General features: G+C 41.0%; 1 protein-coding gene across 27 annotated transcripts in view; it reads right to left on the bottom strand.

Annotated features, from left to right (window-relative positions):
* Positions 1–3,737: 3,737 nt before the first annotated feature.
* The window catches only part of EPB41L3 (erythrocyte membrane protein band 4.1 like 3), a 238,773-nt gene continuing 218,531 nt past the window's right edge, over positions 3,738–23,979 (bottom strand). For 4 of the 27 annotated variants that reach the window (XM_047696617.1, XM_047696615.1, XM_047696616.1 and 1 more), the window contains 14 exons: positions 20,722–20,775; positions 17,847–17,882; positions 17,593–17,658; positions 16,935–17,126; positions 12,372–12,446; positions 11,901–11,999; positions 10,188–10,922; positions 9,559–9,681; positions 8,521–8,904; positions 7,579–7,710; positions 7,006–7,104; positions 6,483–6,563; positions 6,090–6,206; positions 3,738–4,867 (listed from right to left, as the gene is read on the bottom strand). In XM_047696617.1, coding sequence (XP_047552573.1) covers positions 6,096–6,206; positions 6,483–6,563; positions 7,006–7,104; positions 7,579–7,710; positions 8,521–8,904; positions 9,559–9,681; positions 10,188–10,922; positions 11,901–11,999; positions 12,372–12,446; positions 16,935–17,126; positions 17,593–17,658; positions 17,847–17,882; positions 20,722–20,775 — 2,187 coding nt within the window. In that variant the 3' untranslated portion in view covers positions 3,738–4,867; positions 6,090–6,095. The remainder of the gene's footprint in view (positions 4,868–6,089; positions 6,207–6,482; positions 6,564–7,005; positions 7,105–7,578; positions 7,711–8,520; positions 8,905–9,558; positions 9,682–10,187; positions 10,923–11,900; positions 12,000–12,371; positions 12,447–16,934; positions 17,127–17,592; positions 17,659–17,846; positions 17,883–20,721; positions 20,776–23,979) is intronic. The other 23 variants (XM_047696629.1, XM_047696627.1, XM_047696631.1 and 20 more) reach the window with 19 other exon arrangements.

Consider the following 23,979-nt stretch of genomic DNA (forward strand, 5'->3'; position numbering starts at 1 on the left):
TGGGGCAGTGGACATGTCACCATTAGCAGAAGTCCATCCACCAATCTCAATGCTAAAGCAGCAGGGGTGTCCCACAAGCTGAGGGCTCAGCACACAGCGGGGCTCCATCTGAAAGCAGGGAGCATTCTACCTAAGGGAAGGCTATTATCTGGACCTAGCAATTCACTCCAGGACTCCAGAGAAAGTATCCTATGGATGGTTCTAACTTTGGCAACACAATAACTAATGTTTCTTCAGATCCCTGGGCAATCAGCAGGAAAATGCCGGTTACCAATGGCTGCACCATATTGCCTTTAGGTTTCCAAGTCATTTTTCTGCTTGTTTGAGAGAAGCATAGATTCTTTTTTTCTTACAACTTGAATCCTATAGCAAATTGAAAAGCAAGTGTTTCTTCTCTGTGGGGGCAAATAGCCAAGTGGAATTCTTCAGTTTCTGAACATGTAATCTCTAGGGTCTTTTTCACACCTAATGCAATGCTACATTTTTCTGTATTCGTAGTAAAGGGTAAAAAATATTCTGAGATTATCTGAGAGCACAGCAACGAGCCTAAGCCAATTTCATACATTAGAGGAATCTAAATTTAGAACTGCTGTTAGGGAATATTAGTGATTAGTAATCTCCAAATCTAAATTTTAAATTTGTTAGTGCTGTCAGCAGAACCCTACGACTTGCTTCTAATCGACAAAATATGGCAGAAGTAATGGGAAGCCACTCATTTGATTATGTTACATTACAGAAGATGGTCTTGCTAGCAGACACACTCTAGAGTCTCCCCCTTCACTGCTGGTTTTGAAAAGCAAGCTTCCAAGGCTCCCACAACCACAAGAAAATGACGTGGCAAACAACTATAGAGAGTTTGGGACTGGATCCTTCCCCAGCTGAGCTAGCAGATGAGACCCCAGTCCTGGCTGACACCTCGACTGTAGCCTTTTAGAGAAGCCAGTGGGACAAGGCCCCAACCCCTGACCCACAGAAACAGGGAGATAGAAATGCATGTGGTTTTAAGCTGCTAACTGTGTGGTAATTTGTTATGCAGCAATAAAAGCAGATACTGACTTTGGTACTAGATTTTGGGACTGCTGTCATAAATACCCAAGTATGTGGGGAGTGGTTTGGAACCCCCAATAACAGTGGGTGCAGGCTGGAAAAATTATGAAGAGCATAATAGAAGGAAAGAAAGCTGAACATGTGTAACTTCTCTGATAATGTAAATTTATAAAAAGGAATAAGCACTTACTGCTGGGGACAGAAAAACATGAAAACACTCCATTTGGTTTAAAACTGTGAACACAGCATGTTGACTACAATTAACACTGTACTACACATTTGTAAGATGCTAAAACAGTAAATCTTAAAAGTTCTTCACAAGAAAAAAAAATTCATCACTATGTATGGTGATGGATGTTAACGAGACTTAATGTGGTGATCATTTCACAATACATACAAATATTGAATCGCTATGTGGTACACCTGAAGCATGTTATATGTCAATTATAGTTAAATATTTAAAAAATTAAAACAAATGGGGCAACTTGATGGATATAAACTAAGAGGATTGGGTACAGTCATCCTTGGGAGGCTAATGATCATTTTCATATATCAAAAAGTTCCTTTTTTTCAAAAAATTTTTTTATTTCTCAAATTAAAAAAATTCCAATTATCAGTGTTATATTAGTTCCAGGTGTATGATACCTGAATTGTATGAATTGTATGATTCCACAATTCCATACGTTACTCAATGTTCCTCATGGCAAGTGTACTCTTAATCCTCTTCACCTGTTTCACCCATCCCCCACCCACCTCTCCAGCAACCCTGTTTGTTTTCGATAGTTGAGTCTGCTTGTTGTCTTTTTCTTTGTTAGTTTGTTTTGTTTCTTAAATTCCAAACGTGTGAAATCATGTGGTCTTTTTCTTTTATTTCACTTAGCATTCTACACTCTAGCTCCATCCATGTTGTTGCAAATGGCATGATCTCATTATTTTTGCTGGCTGAGTAATATTCCATTCTAGTACCTTTATACACACAGTACATCGTTATCCATTCATCTATCAACAGATACTTGGGCTGCTTCCATAATTTGGCTATTATAAAGATTCCTGTAATAATCATAGGGATACACATATATACTTTCAAATTAGTGTTTTTGTATTCTTTGGGTAAATATCCAGTAGAGTGATTACTAAGTCATAGGGTAGTTCTATTTTTAATTTTTTTGAGGAATAGCCATACTGTTGTCCATAGTGGCTGCACCAGTTTGCATTCCCACCAAGTGCACGAGGGCTCCTTTTTCTCCAATTCTTGCCAACAACTCTTGTTTCTTGTGTTGTTTCAGCCATTCTGACTGGTGTGAGGTAATATCTTGTTATACTTTTGATTTGCGTTTCCCTAATGACAAGTGACGCTGAGCATCTTTCCATGTGTCTGTTGGCCATCTGTAGGTCTTTGAGAAATGTTTGTTCATGTCTTCTGCCCATTTTTAAATCAGATTATTTGGAATTTTCTTGGTGTTGATTTGTATAACTTCTTTATGTATTTTAAATAATAGTCCTTTTTCAGATGTCATGTCTTCTCCCATTTAGTAGGTTGTTTTTTGGTTTTGCTGATTGTTTTCTTCGCTCTGCAGAAGATTTTTTCTTTTCTTTTTTTTTTTTTTTAAGATTTTGTTTATTTTATTTGACAGTGAGAGAGAGAAATCACAAGTAGGCAGAGAGGCAGGCAGAGAGAGAGAGGGTGAAGCAGGATCCCCGCTGAGCAGAGAGCCTGATGCAGGGCTCGATCCCAGGACCCTGAGATCATGACCTGAGCAGAAGGCAGAGGCTTAACTATCTGAGTCACCCAGGCGCCCCTCTGGAGAAGCTTTTTATTTTGATGTAGTCCTGACAGTTTATTTTTGCCTTGTATCCCTTGCCTCAGGAGACATATCTAGAAAAATGTTGCTATAGCTGATATCAGAGAGATTCCGGCCGGTGCTCTCTTTTGAACTTGTGTAGTTTCAGGTCTCACGTTTAGGTCTTTAGCCCATTTTGAGTTCATTTTTGTGTATGGTCTCGACACATTTTTTGTCTTCAAATGTAAAATGATGTTTCAGTACCTAAAATGAATACACAGTACTGACAGTAAGAGCAGCAGATAACGTCTTCGCAGGTAAATGTTAAGAATTTGGCTCCCCCACTAAGATGAAGACATGTGGGTCGTATCCAGTGATTCTCTATAAAAGAGTTTTAAGAAAATTAGTTGACAAAGAAATAGCACGTGGGTGTGCTAGTATAGGCCAGCAGTTAGGTGCTAGATCGCCTGGCCTGAAGGAGTTTGAGATAGCTGAGCTGTGGGAACACACCGCAAGGGCCCTTGTAGAATGTCGCTGTAATCTGTTCCGCTGTGGAGCTGACGTGTGAGAGAAAGGGGTCTCTCTGGTAGATTACAAGTGCCCAGAAACACTGGGTTTAGAGGAGAACCTCTTTCTTTATAAAAAACCTAACCCTGAAAATGAGATTCTGTGGTAACTAGTTGTACTTTTTAAGGCCTTCCTAGGCAAACATGTATGTGTACATCTTCTGTTTCCTATCTCCCGTACCTTGAAGGATCCATACGCTATGTCACCACAGACACATTTTGTCCTGTAAAAAGACATGCTCTACACAAGGCAGATGAATGAGGCCTTTAGAAGTCATGCAAGTGCTACCCTCTTGGCTAAATGCAGACCATACTGAAATTATTACACACAGGGAATCACAGCTTTAAATGCATTTACCATTTTTATTTCGCTATGCAGAAACATACATTCACCATGGGCTGTGTGATGCAGTTGACAGTGTAATGGAGAATATATCTTTTTGAAGGCTATTTATAACTAAACACTAAATAGTTTAATTACAGTGGAAATTCTGTACAATTTAAGGCTTGGCTCTGAACTAGATTGTAAATGTGGACCAGATTTGGAAATAAAACACTTTTTTTTTTTTTCAAGTAAAAGAAGAAAAATCAACTTAAAAACACAAGGAAGAAGAAACGAAGAGAGAAAACAATGCAACAGAAGCCCAACAGATCATTCCGGAGTGAAATTTCATAATATTGTAAACTAAGAGAAACAGGTTTTCTTCCCCCAAATAATGACAATTTACATATTTAGGGCTTGTTAGGGAACTCTTGGAAGCTTTCCAGGTTGGACGCAGACCAAAGCGAACAAGGAAGAAATCACATTAATATGCTAAAATCAATACTACCTTATAACGAATTAAATTAGATACACAAAGCAGGATTGTAAGCATTAAATATTTCCGGAGGATTGAGAGTCGTTGCTGTGTATGGGTGAGAGTAATAAAACCAGGTGAGACAAGTACAAGATTCAAGTTGTTTACTGAATAAACTCGGTTATTGGCACATCTAATCTGGAATAAACCTGACACATTAGACCTAGACAGCTTCTAGCATTTTAGGGTAATCTTCATTTGTCTGTAAACAAAAGATCTGTCACCTAAGAAATTGCAATTTTTGTTTAGACTTTAATAATAAACTATGAAAGGCATGAATTGTTTATGTGTTACATGAGATCACGGTTTATATTGTTGGTTATGAACGTGCAGGTATAGCTGAAAACTTAGACACTTGGTGGAAATTAAAAATGCTACTCTTTTGTAATTTTATCGTTGCTTCATGCAGTATCAGTTTTGTGATGCTGATTCGGATTGCTTTATTATGGGAAGATCTCTCTGCCAGTGTCTTTATTAATGGTCAAGGTCAGTTCTTCTGGATTGAAATTTTCCATGGGCAGATACAAGTCAGTTGGGTTAGAAGAGGGAACTCCATATAGGCTCTGGTTTTCCTAACGGTTTGCATGACTGGATTCATGTGCAGGCTAAGTTATTCCTGTAGGAAAGAGATTGGATCAGTTACTCCTTGGAAAACACCCGAGAGTCTTCCTCAGATTAAGGCCACCAACAAAATTTTCTTGCAGGTTATTACATGCACTTTTGGCCAACACACTGTAAAATTCCAGCAGAAGTCCGTGATACGCATTCTCTTACGTTAACTACACCACCACCCAAGCGGCTGAAGCTCGCTGGAGAACCCTTTTGCTGCTGTCTTTCAACTTATATGATTAATTTGAATATAATGAGTGATTTTCGTATTTTTTTTCTTTAAGAGAGACTGCTATTCAATCTATAGTTCCTAAACCAACATTAGAGAACTTCCTTATTTCATTTATACACATAAAGCATTTAAGCGACTTTTGTCACATAATCAAGGATGCAAGTAGCTCAATGGTTGCATTCAGCACTCAGAGCCCTCTGGGGATGCTCTGGGCCTATGAGTTCTTGCACAGCAAGTGAGTGTGAGTGTGCTTAAGAAGTCTGTGCGCACACAGAAGACGCTCTCTGTTCACGATGCCAGCCAAACAGCCATTGGAAAGGCATGCACACGCTTTCTAGAGAAAAGCAGGAGCACAAGACTGCATTTTTGCCTCCTCCTGAGACATAACGCTATACTAAGAAGAAAAAAAAAAAAAAACTCCAAAGAATGCAGAAAATATAAGCCATCCAAAATGAAAGTGAATGTCCATGTTTCAAATTCAGAAACAAAGCAAAAAGAGAGCATAAACAGAAGCATAACCAAACACAGTCGCAGAGAAAGCTTAGAGTGAAATGGGATATTGCTGCTGTCAAAAGGAGAAAGGGGGACGCTTTATTTTCCTGGTATTTGGAACACACAAATCGTACCTTTTGGAACAAATTGGCATTCGTCCCAATTAAGCCACATGGCAAGTGAAATCAAATCTGATCCCTGAATCGAATTTGGGTAACGAAGAACACAGGGCACGAATGAAAAGGAAACACCAGCGAGACCATGCAAGCAAAGACTGCTTCTTTCTTGATCCTCTAGCTGACAGAATATGCAAAAAAGTCCACAGTGTGGAACTCCCAAATCTGAAACCAGCACCCACAAACCAATTCTGCAGCCCCTCGGTGAGCAGCCTCCCAATGCCAATGAGAGAAGAGAGAAGGAGGAGGCGGCACGGGAAGGATGGGGGAAGCACCCCATGCTACATGCCAGCCAAGGCCAAGCCTAGAGAATCAACGTCGCCTCTTACCTGAGGTCAATCCTCTCCATCTTCCGGTGTGATCTCTGTCTCTTTATGGACCACTACTTTGGTCACTGACATGTCAGGGTGCTGCTCTTTGGCCTCTTTAATTGCCTGAGCCAGCGCCTATCCCCAGGAAATCACAGAAGGGCAAAGACAAAAAAGGAGGTGGAACATGCATGATCAGTAGCAAGGTGGAGACTTACGAGCTAGATATATATACGTCATTCACAAATGAGGTACAATGATCGCAAAAGGAATCATAGTTGCATATTGAAAAGTTAATTCAGAAAACTGTTTACACTGCACGATGGACTAGAAGAACACCACTGGGAAGAGTAGGGCTGACCAGCGTCTCTCTGGTTCTCTGCCCGGGTATTTACCATCCTCACGCACACTTACCTGGTCATGGTCAATGTCTGCATCTCCTGTGATGACTATCCGCTTCTCAATTCTCGTCTCTGAAATGCCTCCTTTCACAGTCTGCAAGGGACGGACAAGTGTTACAAATGTACCCACCAGGAGGAACAATCCTTCTTCAGTGGGGGCAATGGCCGGAAACACTAACAGTGTTTTAACTAACGGCACTCATTAAGAGTTGAAACAATTCTTTGGCAATTATTTAAAATCATTAATTTCAGAAGTGTCGCTCTCGGGGAGTCCTTTGGGTGTGGCCGGCCAGTGTTTCTGGAACACCTACCATATGCCAAGGACTGGAGTTCCATGTTAAGCAAAAGGTATCAGAATGCATATTCCTAAACAAAAATGAGCACATAGGGGCAAATGTCCCATAAGCGGAGTGGGCGTGAAAGCTCTAACATAGCTATCTGGGCCTCCAGATAGTCACGTAACTCTGCCTGTACAGCCCAACTGGGAAACAGCTCCGTGTAAATGTTTTCCTTTTGTCTGCTCCCGCCCCACTTACTTTGGTGATGTGGGTGGTGGTCGTGGTGCTGGTGGTTTCAGATGTGATCGTCTGTGCGCTCATGAGCACGCCCGGCTCCAAATCAGCGCTGGCATCAACCTACGAAGGCAAGGAACAGACACCGCACTCGAATACTTATATCAGGTCGGGGCATCACCATGATTCAGTCATCTCCCACCGTCACCGCGTTGTTTACTCCGCCTTTCGGGAGCTGTGGCTCTCAGGACAGACGACCCGGAATGTGGCCAGAATTAACCATCGTTAAAAAACCAGGACTTGGGAAATGTGAGTAGGGTCTGCTAAGCTAGTATCTTCCCTTATCTCTGGCTCGGGAAATAGGTTCCTGAACCTTGTTCCATATTCTGAGATCTATGGAGACCTGTTCAAGTCACCTGAAGCTTCTGGACCCATAACAAAGTTGTAATTACTACCGTGATCACACTTGATAGACACCGTTTGGCTGCTGGGTCCTCTGAGTCTCACAAACTAAGTATCATGAGCTATAGTCAAATGCAGCAGCCATTAAAGGGCAAAAACAAAGTGCCGGGGCTCTGGCCTTCGTAGACCTCTTACCTGTGATGACTCATACGTGATGGTTTTTGTTTCCGTGTGAACGACCGGCACCTCCTTGGTAGAAAGTTCTAGCTTTGCGCCTCCTGGTGAAACACTGCCAAAGCTGATGGTTTCTGTCTTCACGGTTGATGACTGGGCCAATGGGAAGTAGGTAGAGCTGCGATTACAGTTTGCACGAAGATAGGATTTTGGTGCACCAACCCCCTACCCCACAGTGGGTATGGAGAAGCACAGGTTAGTATGAAATAAATGTTTACGTATAACATGGGGGAGGGTAAGTTGAGGCATGAGGCAGACACCAGGTCAGTCTTTCAAAATTCCATAGAATTTTTTTTTTTTTTTTTTAAACATGGGATGTTCCAGGTAAAGGAAAGCATTTTGGAGGACGTGTTGAAGAAACTCTTTTTATGATCCCCCTCCTCTCTCGCCTAAACTAATAGATCAAAAATCATCAATTTGCCTTTTATTTAATGAAAGAAAGAAGGAACAAATACGAAGACATTAACCCCCACCCCCACCCCATATACTTCAGGAATCTCAGTAAAAGAGATAAAGAACAAAGTTCTGGCATTTGGTATGGGGGCAAGCATGGTTTTTGGTCCTTCTGGTGAAGTACATTGATCAAAAATAAATTTACCAAATCTTCTACTAGTACAGCTGGCCATGCAGACCCCGGGTTTACTGCCAATAATTACAACGAAGGTAGGAACCATTTCCTGGAACCGCACATAATTAATCATCATTAAACATGTTTGCATGGGACCCCAAAGATGGAAACCAGCATGGAGACCCTATTGCCATGCAAGAGGGAAATAGGAGAAACAAACTGCACTTGGAAAAGGCAGAAAGCTAAACTTAGCTCCCCCTTTACGCTTAACCAAATTTTGGGGACTCACAGATCAGTTTACATCAGCGCCAAAAGGAACGTCAACTGCTAGTTACCTCAAAATGTGGTTTTTGTTCCCAAGTTTCAGAAACGTGGATTGTTGCACTCTGCTGCTCCTCTGGCTCGTGGGAGGCAGTGGCTGTCTCTTCCTGTTCGAGGACAGCTTTATCGGCCACCTTCCTCTTCTCCTCCTTAGCCCCCTCCATCAGAGTAGAACCCTCCTTCCCTTTTAAGCTAGAAGCGTCGGCAGACGTTGCCTGGGCTACAGCGTCCACGTCATCTCCAGCTGCGTAAGAAGCATCCCCACTCGCATGCACATTCATCACATGTCTTTCCTCCACCAACACGGTTTCCTGCACAACCTTCTCGGTGCTCAGAGGCTCGGGGTGCTGGCTTGTTTCCGTCTCGGTCTTGCTGGACCCCGTCTTGGTTTCCGTTTTCTGCATGGAAAAGGACTGCAGTGTCAGGGTGACCTTCCACAAACCAAAGGTCAAACCACAAAAATCAAAACCAAAGCAGCCACTCACCAGGGTGCTTAAAGCCAGTGTCAAGGGCTTATGACCAGAAATGCTTACAGAAAATACAAATTAGCTTTCATTGCTCCCACCAGGTTCTCAGATGCGTGCCCCCTGCCCTGACACTACCCCCCCCCACACCTCCAATCGAGCCTGTGTTGCTGTGTCGGGATGGCCGCAAATGAAAGAGGATGCAGATAAAATGCAATGAAAACAAAACCAAAGGAAAGCATTGTAGCATGTTCCCATCAGTTGTGGCAGCTTTCTGAGACCTAACGGATGACATAAAATGCTTAAAAAAATTAAATGCTATGTAACTTTTTCAACATGACTGCCTTTTGAATATAAGTTCTAGGGATGCAACTAAAGGCACATGACAGCTATGCCAAGCAGGCACTAAAGGAAAACCACCAAAGAGAACTCTGAGGTGTTTAAGGCAAAGCCATTTTGGATGCAAAACACACACACATGCACACAAGCACTCACGCACGCACCCACACCTCTGTGCGCACACCAAAAGGGCATAAAGAAAGGCAACTAGGCAGTGTCAGGAACACCAAAGAGGAAGCAATTGGCCACCTGAACCCAGCTTTGAGAAGTAGAAGTAACCCCTCCTATGAATTCTGTTGGTTTTCTTGCAGACTCTAATAAACTGAAGATTTCAGAGCCATCCATGAGCTTTTCAGCAGAAGACTGTTTAGTCTGAGTGAACAAAGAAAGGGACAGTCAAGCACAGAGACAGGAACATAGGCGGGCACATTCACATTCACAGCCAGTTAGACAAAACTGTAGGGGAGGAAGGTGGGAGGAGGGCATCTACCATACAGATTTTGGAAACAGAAAAGAATGGGAAATAAAATAGCAGACTGAGGTGACCATGTGCTCTTGTTTGGTAAAGCGGAGAGAGTTATTAGGATATGGGCGGTGCTGGTTTAAGCAGACCATTCTCCCTTCATTGCAAGCCCCAGCAGCACTACCACATCTCGGGATCGGGGAGCTGGAAATAAAACGGAAAGTGTTTTAATGCTCATACTGGATTGCGCAGTATTGATCTGACCATGAAAAAAATTAAAAAGCTTGGGTCGGCTGCTCTCAACATAAAGCCAAACAGCAAGTGGAACAGAAAAGTTGAGGGTGGAAGGGCACTGCCTCAAAAAAACGTCATGCTGGAATCTGAAACGGTGGCCCAAACGAAAGGCACTGGTTACCACAACTCGGGACGTGGCCGACTCTGTAACGTAATGAGCAGTGGCCACGGTGACGGCCGGCTCCTGGGAGTATCTCCACTCAGACAGGCTCTTCCGCCTGGGACCAAAGAGCCCCACTTTCAAGACCTCGCCCTCAGGCAGCAGCTCCGTCCTGCTGAGGCGCATGCTGTCCGGCCCCATGTGGGGTCCCGTGTCCCGGCCCAGCATCGGGGCTTTCTGCAGCTCTTCTTCCTCAGGGCTTGGCCGCCGGGACTCGGCTTCCTGGATGGGAGCCAGGGATTCAGACAATTTCCGTTTGGGGGTGTGGACCTCAGGAACCCTTTTGGATTTATCATCAGGGACGGCATCCAGGACCTCATAATCAGCCATGACTGGAATGACCTTCACGGACTCTGACAATCCTGTGTCTGTTTTCTGAAAGGCTTCCAGACTGCAGGGCTGCACTCCCTTCTCCCCTTCCTTGCCTTTTCCAGTCATGGTAACGATCTTCCCAGATACTGTGTCATAGGATTTGCCCAGAGTGTATATTTTCTGTTTGCTTTCTCCTCTCAACTGCATTTCCCGGGCCAAGTCATCGAAGCTCTGCATTTCAAGGGCACCGGATCTTAACAGATCAGCGGGGATGTCACCGCTTCTACTGCTCACGGTCACCACCTTGTAAGTCACAATCTTTCTCGAATCACCGTCAACTACCTCAGTGGGTACTTTGTCTACAATAACCCAATCCTCTGTGCCCTATATTTGAAATATAAAAGCTAAATTAGAAATTCTGATGGTCTCATTTCTAAAATAAGAATCTTTTAAGAAAACCAGGGCAAAAGCTACATTGCGATGTGACCGCACGGGGCTGGTATTAATGTCTAATGACTATGGTCGCAAAGCTCTTCTTATCTGAAATTTACAAACCCTAACCTTCAACTTGGAATACAGTCTGCACGTAGAGTTGTAATTGCAGATTTCTTTAAACGGAAGCATACCTTGATGGTAAATGTTCGCAAGATTCTATCTGACCTTATGCTAAGCATCTGATCATTCTACATTTCAAGATTAAATGATGTTACTGAAGCTGCTATACAAGTCATTTAGCTTGTATGGGCACAAAAAGACCATTTTCCAGGACATGTAGAACACTGCACTTCATATCTGCTGTTTTCACAAAGAACTTGCCAGAATCCCATGAATTTCTGTGAAAACCATTTTGTTTGTAAATTCTATTTCCTCATTTGGGGGATCGAACTCACTACAGCACCTACTATCCAATAAACACTGAGCATGCCCTACTCAAGGCACAGCCAGGAAGTACTCCCACCGCTGCGGCATTGTTGGAGCCTCTTATCAACAGCTCATGGTGGTCTGTACCGTGTTCCAATCGTATTTACAAGCGAAGTTCATCATCTGAGTAGTTTCCTTGCCACTTTCCTCGGTACTTAGTTCCGATACAGCAGAAGAAGTGAAAGTTAAGAATCCTGTATTTGAGAAGGCTACTAGGATGAGAACAGGCTGCAGACTACTCTAACAGATCATGAGGGGATGAGAAATCAGACCAGGGGCAGGTGAGCACCTTGATTTACGTTTTAAGCTACAGCGTTTTCTACCTGCCTATTTATCTTAGCCTAAAAATGGGAATCTTGAAATGCGTGTGCCTTACGAACAATAATTACAGATCGATCTACATGCTGGTGCTGGATTAAAGGAAATGAATTGAAAAATAACCTCTAGGGTCGATGGGACAGTTTTCTGGAAAATGATTTGGCGAGAGGTAACCACAGAACCCGCAGAGTCTCCTTCCTGCATTTTCTGTATCAGACTCGGCTAGTGGGAAAACCAGTAAGAGTTCAGAACTTTCAACATCAGTCAAGGTCATCTAAATTAGTATCACTCTATAGGTAAAACAAAGAGTAAAAAGTCCAATTATAATATTAGAAAGCATCATCATAATGCTTCCATGAGCAAACACAGATATCACAGTAGAGCAAGACCCATCAAGGAATGATGGCTAATTGATAACTAAAGTAAGAAAATTCCCTTTTCCCCTCCCCAGAATCCAAGCAAACGTTGACATACCTACCTTCATTTTAAGCGAGGTAAATGTAAAAAGGAAAGTAAAAACTACAGACATTTCAATGATAGTAAAATCTGAAGAGCAATTCTCTTCTGGGCAATTCCTTTATGTTTGTCTTTTACCTGAGACTCAAGGAATGGAGAGCTTCCTTGCTGCAAAAATTTAACTTTTTCAGAAATGTCTCTTTCTTCTTTGGTCTGTTTGGATAGAGGGGGTTGGGTTGGAGAAGAGGAAGTAGACAGTTTCCAAAAAAAGGCAAGTTAGGAAGAGAGTTCTTTTACTGTGTCATACGTATTAATAGTCATTCATCTCTTTCTGAAGAAGTGAATTATTGCTCATGAATTTGAAAAGTGGTCTGAAACCATTTCAACGTTTCATGATCACCTCCCCAAAGTAACAGGTTAGTTTCTGAAGCTCCAGTGTTTGACTCGACATGTTTCCCACTTCCGTAAATACAAAACATGCAAGAGCAAATAGAAAACTCCTTGGCATTCACACAGTGTCCAGGCCAGTCATGTGCAAAGCCGTAGACGTGAGGAGTAGAAGAAAATGTGAAGATTAAAAAAAAAAAAAATTAAGTGAAATAAAAACCCCTCACTCCTACATCTGACAAACACTTGGCTGCGTTCCCCACCGAAGTGCAGGCTTCATCCCGGGCAAGGAGATGCACACGGACCACTGCCCTCAGCTACTAGCTTGAGTAAACCCAGTCAGACCTCCATCTATTCCTTTCTTATTCCACAAAGTATACTCAGAATTTATAGCTTCATTTGAACTTTTATAAGATGGCGAGTAACTTTAAAAAGTCAACTTCAAACTATCTTCGTGAAAAATTAAGTACTCAAAGTCATGCTTTCACACGGACATTAGAATGTTGAAAAGTAAATACGCTGTGTTAGCAACTAGCTTCTCCCTTTATCTACTTTTTATTACCTCCTTTAGTAGTAAGTAGGAATGATTCAAGTGGCAATATAATAGCTGCTGAGTCGATCTCTGTGCATAGCGTCAGGCTCCATGGAGTACTGAATGAAAGGGTATTTAGGATGAGTAATCTAAAAATCCTAACAGAAAGCCCAAGTTTCCAGGAGGACAGAGCTTTTTAAAATAAATCTTATTGTAAACAATACAATTTAATGAGAGTATTTACTATTCCTATGTGTGTACAAACTTTTGTATTCCTTTAATAGTCTGCTTATAGACATTTGTAAGGGGACATCTGGAATATTCTTCTGAAGAACCCTACTGGCAAATTTTGATAGCATTGTTCTCCTATGCCCCTTTTTTGATGAAAGAAAGTAAGATATTTCTGAGGGGGAAATACTTTTGGAGAAAGGGTATTGGAAAAGGACAAAATGCACCACGTGAAATCATTAAATATGGATTTTTGTATTGTTTTGTTTGTTTTATTTTCAATTGTAGCCTCTTTCTCAGAGAGAAATAAGAAACAGGAAGGAAAGGTCAAGATTATAGGTACTTTTCAGAATACCACTGCCAGGCCTCTAATTATAATCACTGAGCTAAATATTATCCCTAAGATGAAAGCCTAAAATAATAATAATAATAATAATAATAATAATAGCAGGAAAACAGTGGTTTTTAGCACATCCTGTTATCTGACATCAACTAATTTCAAAATTGTTCGTCAATAATGAAAGTATCAACACTGTCTGCATCCGAACTGTGTATGCCCGCTGAGAGAAAAGGGTAACATAAGGGATAGATCTTAAAATCCCATAGATGGTCAACCTCAATTCAGTTTGTTCAGCTCAAGTGAGGAGATGCTGATAAAGAAAGGCTGATAACTGAAATGTTTTACTTTTATTACTTTGAAATGTTGGAAGAGAGTTAGCTATATGCTCCACACATTTTAGTTCAACACTCATCAGAGTATCATAACTGGGAAGCAAGGCCCTTATACCGGCATGCAGATTGTACAGAGGTAAGACTCACTCCCAGAGGATTAGGGATTTGTGCAGAGCCTTGCCCTTTGCTTCTCTCTGCACCAGGCATTCTCAACCAGGAGGTGCGTTAGAATTACCTGGAGAGCTTTTAAGTAATGGTACTATGTGGGAGTGCAGCTCAGACAAAGGAAATCTGTCTCTGATTTAACAGATCCCAGGCCTCAATATTTTTAAAACTTCCCATGAGTCATTTGCATATGCACCTGGAGTTGCACCCCAAGGCCCGGATGGAAAGTGAGAGAAGTCAGATTCAGAGAATGAAAGATAAGTCTCCATCTCCATAATCAGAAGACCGTGGTGAATGGTTTTGGTTTGTTTGTTTCCCAATTCGAAGCCCATGCAAAACCTGACTCGCAAGAGCAGAGCTGGATTAGAAAACAGACAAATGCACAAGCAGAGCTGACTCTAGTCATTTGTGGTCCTTATGTTCCATAAAATCCCCATGAACAGTGAGTTAGAGGAGACTGAACAACTGATTTTATGGGAAACACATGGTGAGGGCTCTTGTGAGCCTCTGGTCACGATATTGTCATCAATGGTTCGATATATAACCTCGTTTTGTATGTTTTTGTTTAAAGACTCCTTATTTAATGCATATTATTGATCCATTAACAATGAAGTCACGGCCACAGCACTCTTATTCCTGCATGAGATTTCTCTAACACATGTATTTTCCCTAAAGGCACATGACAGCCTTCTTGTGCTTTTAGGAACACTAGCTCGCACTTCTGGCCCGTAGGTCTGGGTGTCATCTGAAACAGCAAAATCACCATGGAGACACAAAAATGTGGCACCAAATAGGCCTCAAAAGCCCATTTGTGTACAGTATGAGAACTGAAACAGGTAGGCAGAGCCCTGTCTTGGGCAACCAGAGCTGGGAACGTGCATGGTTGAGACACCAAGTTTTCACCACCCTGTGTCCGTCTGCAGATGACTGGGAAGAGTCCTTAAGGCTGATTTTAGGGTTATGGTGAATTTCAGCAAGTAGGTGAATGTGCAGCTACATAATCCGTGAATTGGGAGGCTCAGCCGTGCTAAGCTTCCGTGCTGTAAGACTGCCACCTGCGTCAACAAAAGGCTGATAATTGGCACTGTGAAAGTGCTAATGGGTATTGCATTTTGGCCGGAATTTGGAAACTTTCAGTATTCAAGTGGCCACGAGGGCATATACCTCTAACATAGACTCAGCCTAGGGGCATCATCAAAGACTGTCACGGGAAATATCTGTGGACAGAAACATACCCAGAGGCCTTCACAGACCAGCCATCTATCCTCCTGTTTGGTGGGCCCTGTATATGGGTTTGTCTATGTTCCAAAGTCAAGTGAGCGATGCTTTGGGGCATCCTTGCTACTTATCTGCTATTAAGTATATAAGTATAGATACTTATCACTATTTGCAAGTTGGATAAATAAAATTCCCATTTTAGTAGTAAACGCACATGATCTTCTTAGAATATAATCACTACTCCTAGCTCACTATACATTACTAAGGTAATCTGAATGAAACGGTGTATAATGCCACAAGAATACTTCGGTAACACTATTTTTCATCTATTCTGCATAAAAGGGCCCCTTTCAAAGTAATTCAAATGGATATATACCTTGTCACATTTAGCTGGGATTAGAATTATCATGAACATAGTGACTGTGGTCACTTTTAATAAGTAGCTTTCAAGGGAAGTTTAGAAAATGATCAAAATGAGTGTCATTATATTCTTTTCCCTGCAAGGACTGAAACATTGCATGTAGACTACAGCTTAAAGGGTTTTTCTCCCATAAAGGCCCAAGTTTTGATTGTCTTCTGTTCTAGCTCAGCTTTCTGGAAAATACGCTGTGATAAGGGAGTCTTGATAAGAAAAAATGTTAATCAGAATGATGCTAGAAAGATGCAGTTATTAAAAAACTACTTCTTTTGAAAGAAAAAGCAAGATGATGTCTAATAGCGGATAGACGAGCACCACTGACCCTTGTGGGACCCTCAGTAGGAGCCCCCAGACAGTATCTGCTGAATCCTCACAGTCTGTAACTGTAATTCACAGTCTAAATTCTTTAAACTGAATTTTCCAACACGGACACTCGTATTTAAGAAAGACATTCTGGCCCCTCTACTTTCTCTATTAAAAAAAAAAATCAAATAAAAACGGATTATAAACCCGTTAAAATAATGTTATGTATATTTCTAAAAAATCAGTTATAATCAAATCACACATGGATTATACCAGTAAAAGCCTGGTGTAGCAGTCCCAGAGTAAAACAGGTCCCGAAATTCTGTCAACTTCAGATCGGTTTTGAGTCAAACATTAGACCATCTCCCTATGCCTGATCTTGCAACTGATGTGAAACACTCATGAGTTTTCAGGGCATTTCTTAATGTAGCAGAGAAAGCATTTTTGAGAAAAAGTGTCAGTTCATTAAGACAGTATCTCAATTTCTCCCAGCTGTGAAATCTAGGTGCGCCATTAGAAAAAACCCATTCGCATGCACTAGAGCTTCCCTGCGCCTCCTTGTTCACTCCAAGCACCCTGAGATGTGACTCTTCACTCCTCAGCCGCCACATCATTCTACTCCACAGCTTTTCTCTGGAGCCCTGAGTATGTCAGTTCTGTTTATACGCAGACAAGTGGTAGGACTGTCTACGTTGACTCCGCCCCCTAGGGGAGGGCCCTGCAGAGAAGCACCTCTAGTGACCGGAAGACAGTGACACCCCGAAGCCCAAATACCGACCTCTTCAGGGACCAGCGGTTCGATCATGGGCGCATCCTCCTGCCTGGCGGCTAGTCGCACGGGGGAGGTAGAAAGCCTCTTTTCCCATTCATTCGTGATGGCAGTGTCTGTGGAGGTTTCTAAAAAGGTTCTTTTCAGCTCACTAATATTGGTTTGATGTTTCATCAGGTCATCTTGAGTTTTATCTAGCTCCTACATTCAGAACATAAAGAATCCAACAGTCAACGTTTTACACGTCTTCCTGAGTTTTTTTTTTTTTTTTTTTTAAAGTAATGTCAATCTCATTAGTAGTCAAAATAAAAGAATTCTGATCAGGGCTCATGACACTACCACAAGCACTTTGGTGAAAATGTGACATTTCTAAGAGAAGAAAAAAAAAAATCTAGTTCACGCAAGCATAAAAATCAAAAGTTTTTTTAAAGGCAAACTAGAAAAGAGTGTAATTCACATGTAACCAGAAAAAAAATGAAAATAAACATACACAGGAAAAGGGATCTAAAGCTAGGAGAAAGAAAGGAATCAGAGTAGGCTGAGAAGGTATCCCCACTTATTCCCAGGTGAGAGCACACAGGTCATGCATCATTGTATGAGCCCACAGGTATGCCACTGAAGAAATGTCCACACACACAAACATGCACTGGTATATACCAATACCAACCTCTAACATAAGATTACTATGTTTGACATACACATTTTCACCCTTTATTCGCTTAATCAGACTATTCTGAAAAAAGTGGAGAAGAAAGGGAAAGGTAAGGGACACAGTAGTCACGGAAACAAATGCCATCCTCCAGAGTGCACCGACAACACGGGTAACCGCCTACGGAGCATGCTGGAAGGCTGGAACACCGGAGACGCACAGTGACTTATCACACACTGATTTTTGCTTTGGTTTTATTTTTAATTTTCTACCTGTGCCTTGAGCTCTGCGTCTTCCTCCTGGTCCGACTGCCAGCATCAAGAAAGAGTGGGAAATAATGTCTTACCATGTAATTGACTACGATTGAAGAACTATGGTCTATAGAAACTTGCTAGAGGGGGTACGAGTTTGCTCTTGTATATGGATGCTAGTTCTTTCCTATATGCAAGCCACAACATTCTCACACACAAATTATGATGCTTATTAAGATGACAGGAGTAAAAGATTCCTTGCTTGGTGGGTCTTTGACAGTGTCACCCGGAGACTTCTGAGTGTGGTAAGCATACACACGTAAGTGGGAGTTGACAGCTAGGGTTTGGGGGCTGTCCTTAATGCACACTACAAATGTTTCGAGCCACCCTAAAACTAAAATTCACAAGTATGGTTAGGATGATCCAATAATGACAGCTCCCTTGGGATGTATGATTCTTTATAATCCTAGGAAGTTATAGCTATTATTATTATAGCTAAATTGTAGGCCAGAGACCCAAGGATCAAAGAATTTAACACTGAGGGTCCCACATTTAAGAATTTCTTGGAACTGTGAATTTCTTGAACCCATATACTTAAAAATAAATAAATCTGGGAAGGAAGGAAGCTGATATAAGTTAAGAAAGTTAAAGAAAAAAAAAAAGGAATCAACTACCTTCAACATTACCAACATTTTAAAGATGTAGACAGGATCATTGTTGAGTCTTGAAAAATACAACAGATTTATCTAAAAGCCACTTCATTATCTTGATTTTTCTAATTGCAAGGATCTGTTTAGTCCTTGGACTGGTGTCCGGGTACCAGGACTGAGGTAACTAGGCCAACTCACATATGTAGGCAGTGGTAAAGCTGGGTGTCTCGCCGGTGGTACTCTGACCGAGGTCCACAGGGAGGCCCTCAGGGTAATTACAGGTGAGAAGCCTTGAGGATACACCTGCACAGGTGGCCTGCAACAAATCAGTCTATCTTGCTCTCGGCCCCCTTATCTGCCAATGGGGAAAGACTGCCCACCCAGCAGCCTCACCCACATTACTGTTGTCCTGGCCCCCGAGAGTTTAAAAAGTGCAGGAGGACACAGGTAACCCTAACACAGGGCTGGTAACACACTAATTCTCAAGTGTGTGGTGCGCACACAGCTCTGTGTTTTATTTTTAAACTCCATATAGTTACCTATGTTGTATGTGTATGTTTGCACACTTCAAATGTTATGGAACAACATTTAGAACTGCTACAGAAATTTGGAGTCTTACTGAAATATTTTTCATTTATGGCACACATTCAGATTCTGATGAAGTTTACTGAATTAACATATAGCTACATGTAACAAATCATTCTTAGCAAATCAAGATATAATTTTGTTATAATTTGACATGGAAAATTATTAATTTGTAATACATTTATTTGTGACTGCTTAAAAGAATCTGGATAGTTATTGTTTTACAATATTATTTTTTTTTTAATTTCTTTTCAAGTAGGCTCTATGCCCAATGCAGGGCTTGAACTCATGACCCCAAGATCAAATGTCAGAGTGGCATGCTCTACTGACTGAGCCAGCCAGTACAATAACAGCCCCTACAATATTGTTATTATTATTTTTACTATTATTTTTCAATGCCAGTGCTGTGATTTTTAACTTAAAAAAATTATGATTTCCAAAGCTTTGAGCTGAACTCTGGCATTTCCCAAGGATGAAAACTCCATTTTAAGAAGTTTTTCTGAGGATATTTTCAATTAAGTATTATACAGATACTATTTACATTTTTAGTTTTTCCTGAAGGTCCTACTAGAAAAGACTGTTCTAACCGGATGATGTTAAAAAAACTCCACAAAGTTGGGGCGCCTGGGTGGCTCAGTGCGTTAAGCCTCTGCCTTCAGCTCAGGTCATGATCTCGGGGTCCTGGGGTCGAGCCCCACATCAGGCTCTCTGCTGAACAGGGAGTCTGCTTCCCTCTCTCTCTCTGCCTGCCTCTCTGCCTACTTGTGATCTCTCTTTCTGTCTGTCAAATAAATAAATGAAATCTTTAAAAAAAAGAAAAAAAAAAAACTCCACAAAGTAGAAGATAAATTCTGTGAGAACTTCAGGAAAGGTACATCTTGGCTTCCATTACTATACTGTTTTTACAGAAATTTTAGTTATGGGTGGAGAAGATTTGAAAAACAACATAAGCACGCACACGTTTATTTATCCTAAAGAATTCATAAAGGATAAAGGATAGCACAGTCAGTTTCCTGTCACTGTTCAATGTGATCACTTTTTTTTTTTTTTAATAAAGTACTAACAGTATTTTGCTAATTTCTTCTTCCTTAGAGAATCCATTTCTTTTGAGTGACCTAGGTTATATCACCTGGTCTACAAAAATAAGAGAAGTATTATTACTATTTTAATAATTATTATTTGGCCATTTTGGATTTAAAAATATATCTGTATCTAGTAAATAAGCTAATTAAATTAATTGTAACCCTCCTCCTCACTCATCACGGCTTTCACACACAGACAGCCTCTCACTTGGGAAAGGGGAATAAGTTTTTTTGTTTTGTTTTGTTTTGTTTTGTTTTAAGGTATTATCAAAATGTGATCCGAAAATGGGCCGAGTCAACAGCCCTGAGAAATTGCTGGAAATGCAAATTCCAAAATCCCACCCCAGACCTCCTTCTTTTGCACAAGAAACATGAGGGGACCCAGCTGAAGGTTTCTGATGTAGCCCAGAGCTTGAGAACCACAGATCCAGGCAACAGAATACATTTCCTTCCTCCTTTCAAAGTTAGAATTTCTCTCCACTCCATAAAACCTAGTATGCAAAGGCCCTAAATGCAGAGCCCCGTTCATGAGGCACTTGCGCTGGGCAGCCACCAGCCGCCCACAGTGATGGTACCAACCTCAGTGGCGGTGGTCTCCCCATCGGCCGCGGTGTCCGTGCGCTCACTGTCGGTCTATTGATCACAGAAGTGACCAGGGTCCAGGAGGAAGGCAGGAAGAGAAAACAAACCCATTTGGTCAAATAGGGCATGGCACAGGTCAAACAGTTCACTCTCTTTCTCTGTGATGTGTATCAAACTACCTTCCCACAAGAATGCAGGTTTCAAGCAAGAGCAAAAGAAAGACCGGAGCTGGGTTTCATCAGCAGAGCCCCTCGGAGGAAGACAAGCGGCTCACAGTCTGCGGGAACCACAGGAACTGTGTTAGCCAAGCGGACTCGTCTGGTTTCATGTCTCAGGAAAACCAAATTGTCATTCTTTCCTCCGCTTTTAACTAAAACCCCGAGAAAGATCTCTTAAAAACGTGTAATGCAAATAAAATCAATGTTTATATATGTTTGCGATTCTACTAATATGTCACATTTGAAAGGTAAATTAAAATGTCAATTTAAATTAAAAGCTACTATAACAGTCACTGGACTTTCAGCCCCTCATTTATAACATGTTGATAATTTACACCCATTTGTGACCATCAGGCTGTCTGCATTACCTATTACTTATAAAAAGCACATGCCAGTGACTCACAGGCATATGTTTTATATGTGAAAAGTATAACTCAGTTTCCAAGTAGCAGTGTTAACTAGATTTTTTACAGACTAACTGTTGTGTTTATTTTGCCCCACCCTCCAATATAAAGAAGTATATCAAAGTAGGTATTTAAACATCTCTTTCCAAAACAACCATCCAAATGAAGCAAATTATAATACTAATAAAAAAATGGAGAGAGGGAGAGAGAGAGACATCTACTTGTAAACAAATAAAACAAAGCACAGCATTTGACAGAGCCTAAGTTTTTAAGGGGGAATTATAATAGTCATTTCAGGACTGGGTTTTTAAGCTGTTTCATAGAGATTTGTAGTTTAAAACAAACTTATTTTCTTTGGAGTACAACAGAACCACAGCCATTACAGATGGGACATTTAAATGCTGTAATATATTATAAACTGACTTTCCCTCCATAAATGTCAACTAATCACTAATAAAATTCCCTTGAGCAAAGATACACGGTGAATATTTTCAAAACAAAAATAAAAACTGGGAGCTGTAAGCTTGTGAACCTGCCTCTTCAGATAATCTTTCAATTCTAACAACAAGGAATTTCAAGAAGGACGCCTGGGACAGGGATGGTCATATCAACTTAACTCTGGTTGGGCGGATTTCTTGGCGCTATCCCAAATTTCCGTTTTATATGTTCCTAAAAGAAAATACATTGAAATTCATGTTTGGCATGTGCACCTGAGGGGGTCAGCTATCATGCCTAAGCAGAACATAATTTTCAGGAGTTTGGTAAAGAATGTGTGCGGACACACTTTCATGACCTGATGACCATCTTCACAACACCTGGTGGGGGGCGGGGAGTAATTTTCTTATGAGGGTGATCATTGCTATGGTATTAGCATGGCTTCCCCAACTGACAGCCTAGGGAATGGCCAATGTGACATAGGGGGAGAGAGACAGGTTATTGTTCAAGTGTATAATAACCCAAAGAAGCCTTAGGCTTTCAAGAATAAATAGGAATGACTGGCACTTGGTGTGCTAACTGGTTTTGTGCAACCCTTCCAAGCTGCTTGAAAGTATTTCTCCTCTTACATAACAATCTCCCTTGTGGCTTGAAAATCTACTGGAGCATCTTGGCTTTAGATTACAGCCCTGGTTAAGAGTGAGAACTCTGATGTCAGGCTGACATGAGCTCAAATCCTTGCTATTGAAATCTGTGACACACTGGACATGTTTCATGTTTTAATCCCCATTTCCTTCCAGCAAAATGGAGAAAAAAAAATAACAGCCCTAACTGTATCAGGTAATGGATATTAAGTGCTTTCTACAAGGCCTGACACATGCAGACCCAAAAGTGCCTATAATAACTGTCGTATGTTGATATTATTATATTGTAATATTATATAATTATATAATTATAATTATTACTACCATTTTTTTCTAGCTATATGAAAAAATAGCCTAGACTGTATCTCAACTCCCTTAAACTCTTCCTGAGCATGTAGTCAGTTATTCAACAAATATAGTGCATGATCAATAAATAGTTAATGAAGAAAGGCTGAAAAAAGTAGCTTTTATAGCAAAAGTAGCTTTTTATATATTATTTATATAATATACTACGACTAAACAAAGCTACGAAATGTATAACGGGTCACGAACTGTCATATGATTCTGTGTCTACACAATTTAAAATGTCAAAAATCAGTTGATTATTAATTTTTGCCTCCAAATTTGAATCTTTTTTGTTTTATGAAAATATTCCTCACAAATTGACACATAAAGACTAATGGTGATTCTGTGGTATGGTAAGCTAAATTCAGCTTATGTTTCTTGACAGATGATTTAATATTCTGTGCCCCTTGTTATGTGACCATTCTTGAAAGAACAAAAGAAAAAAAATATTATTGGTCAGCAGCTTTCTAAGTTTGAAATGATTCTGCCTTTCCACACTGGGTTTCCCTCTTGAGAAAGGTTGGAACTAATTAAGTCACTCCAATACATGAGAAATATAAGTAGTAATGATAAAATATTTGAAAAGAATTACATTCATCAGTGATTTAGTGATTCTTACAAAATGAACGTGACAGAGCTAAACCGTATGTTACATGAAGTCACCCCATTTAGCTGCCAAAGTGCTTGAAGCCTAGAGAATAAAAAAGGCCATGTCAACAAATTTTTTTTTTTTTAAATGGAACGACCTACATAGGAGTCCTCCAGCTCAGCCTGAACTAGAGAGCATAGCTTTTAACACTTGAGGTTAAGAGACGACACTGAACAGATGGCCACACGCAAGGTCTCATGTTAGGAGAGCTGTCATGGGTGACCAGGGATGCAGAGGAGGCATAAGACCGCGGCGGCCAGAGCTGGCTCAGGGTCTCAGAGCTTTGCAGTAACAGGGAGAGTTAGCGGCTGGGAAGCTCCAGTCACGTGGTCACTGGCTTGCATCGGATAACTGCTGTGATTTGTTTTGCTGATGTAATGCAGACATGCCCCAATTTAACATTAATTTTCATGCACTGATTACAACAAGATGTATACCCTGGATTAGGCACAAGATCTGTGTGGTTTGCTACAGAAAAGTTCAGTTATTTAGAATTCAGAAAAGCAGCAAATGGCAATCTTTTTGCTTTATGTTGGCTAGATGACTAACTCCACTGCTAA

This window comes from Lutra lutra, chromosome 12 (genome assembly GCF_902655055.1).
Source record: "Lutra lutra chromosome 12, mLutLut1.2, whole genome shotgun sequence".
Lineage (NCBI taxonomy): Eukaryota > Metazoa > Chordata > Mammalia > Carnivora > Mustelidae > Lutra > Lutra lutra.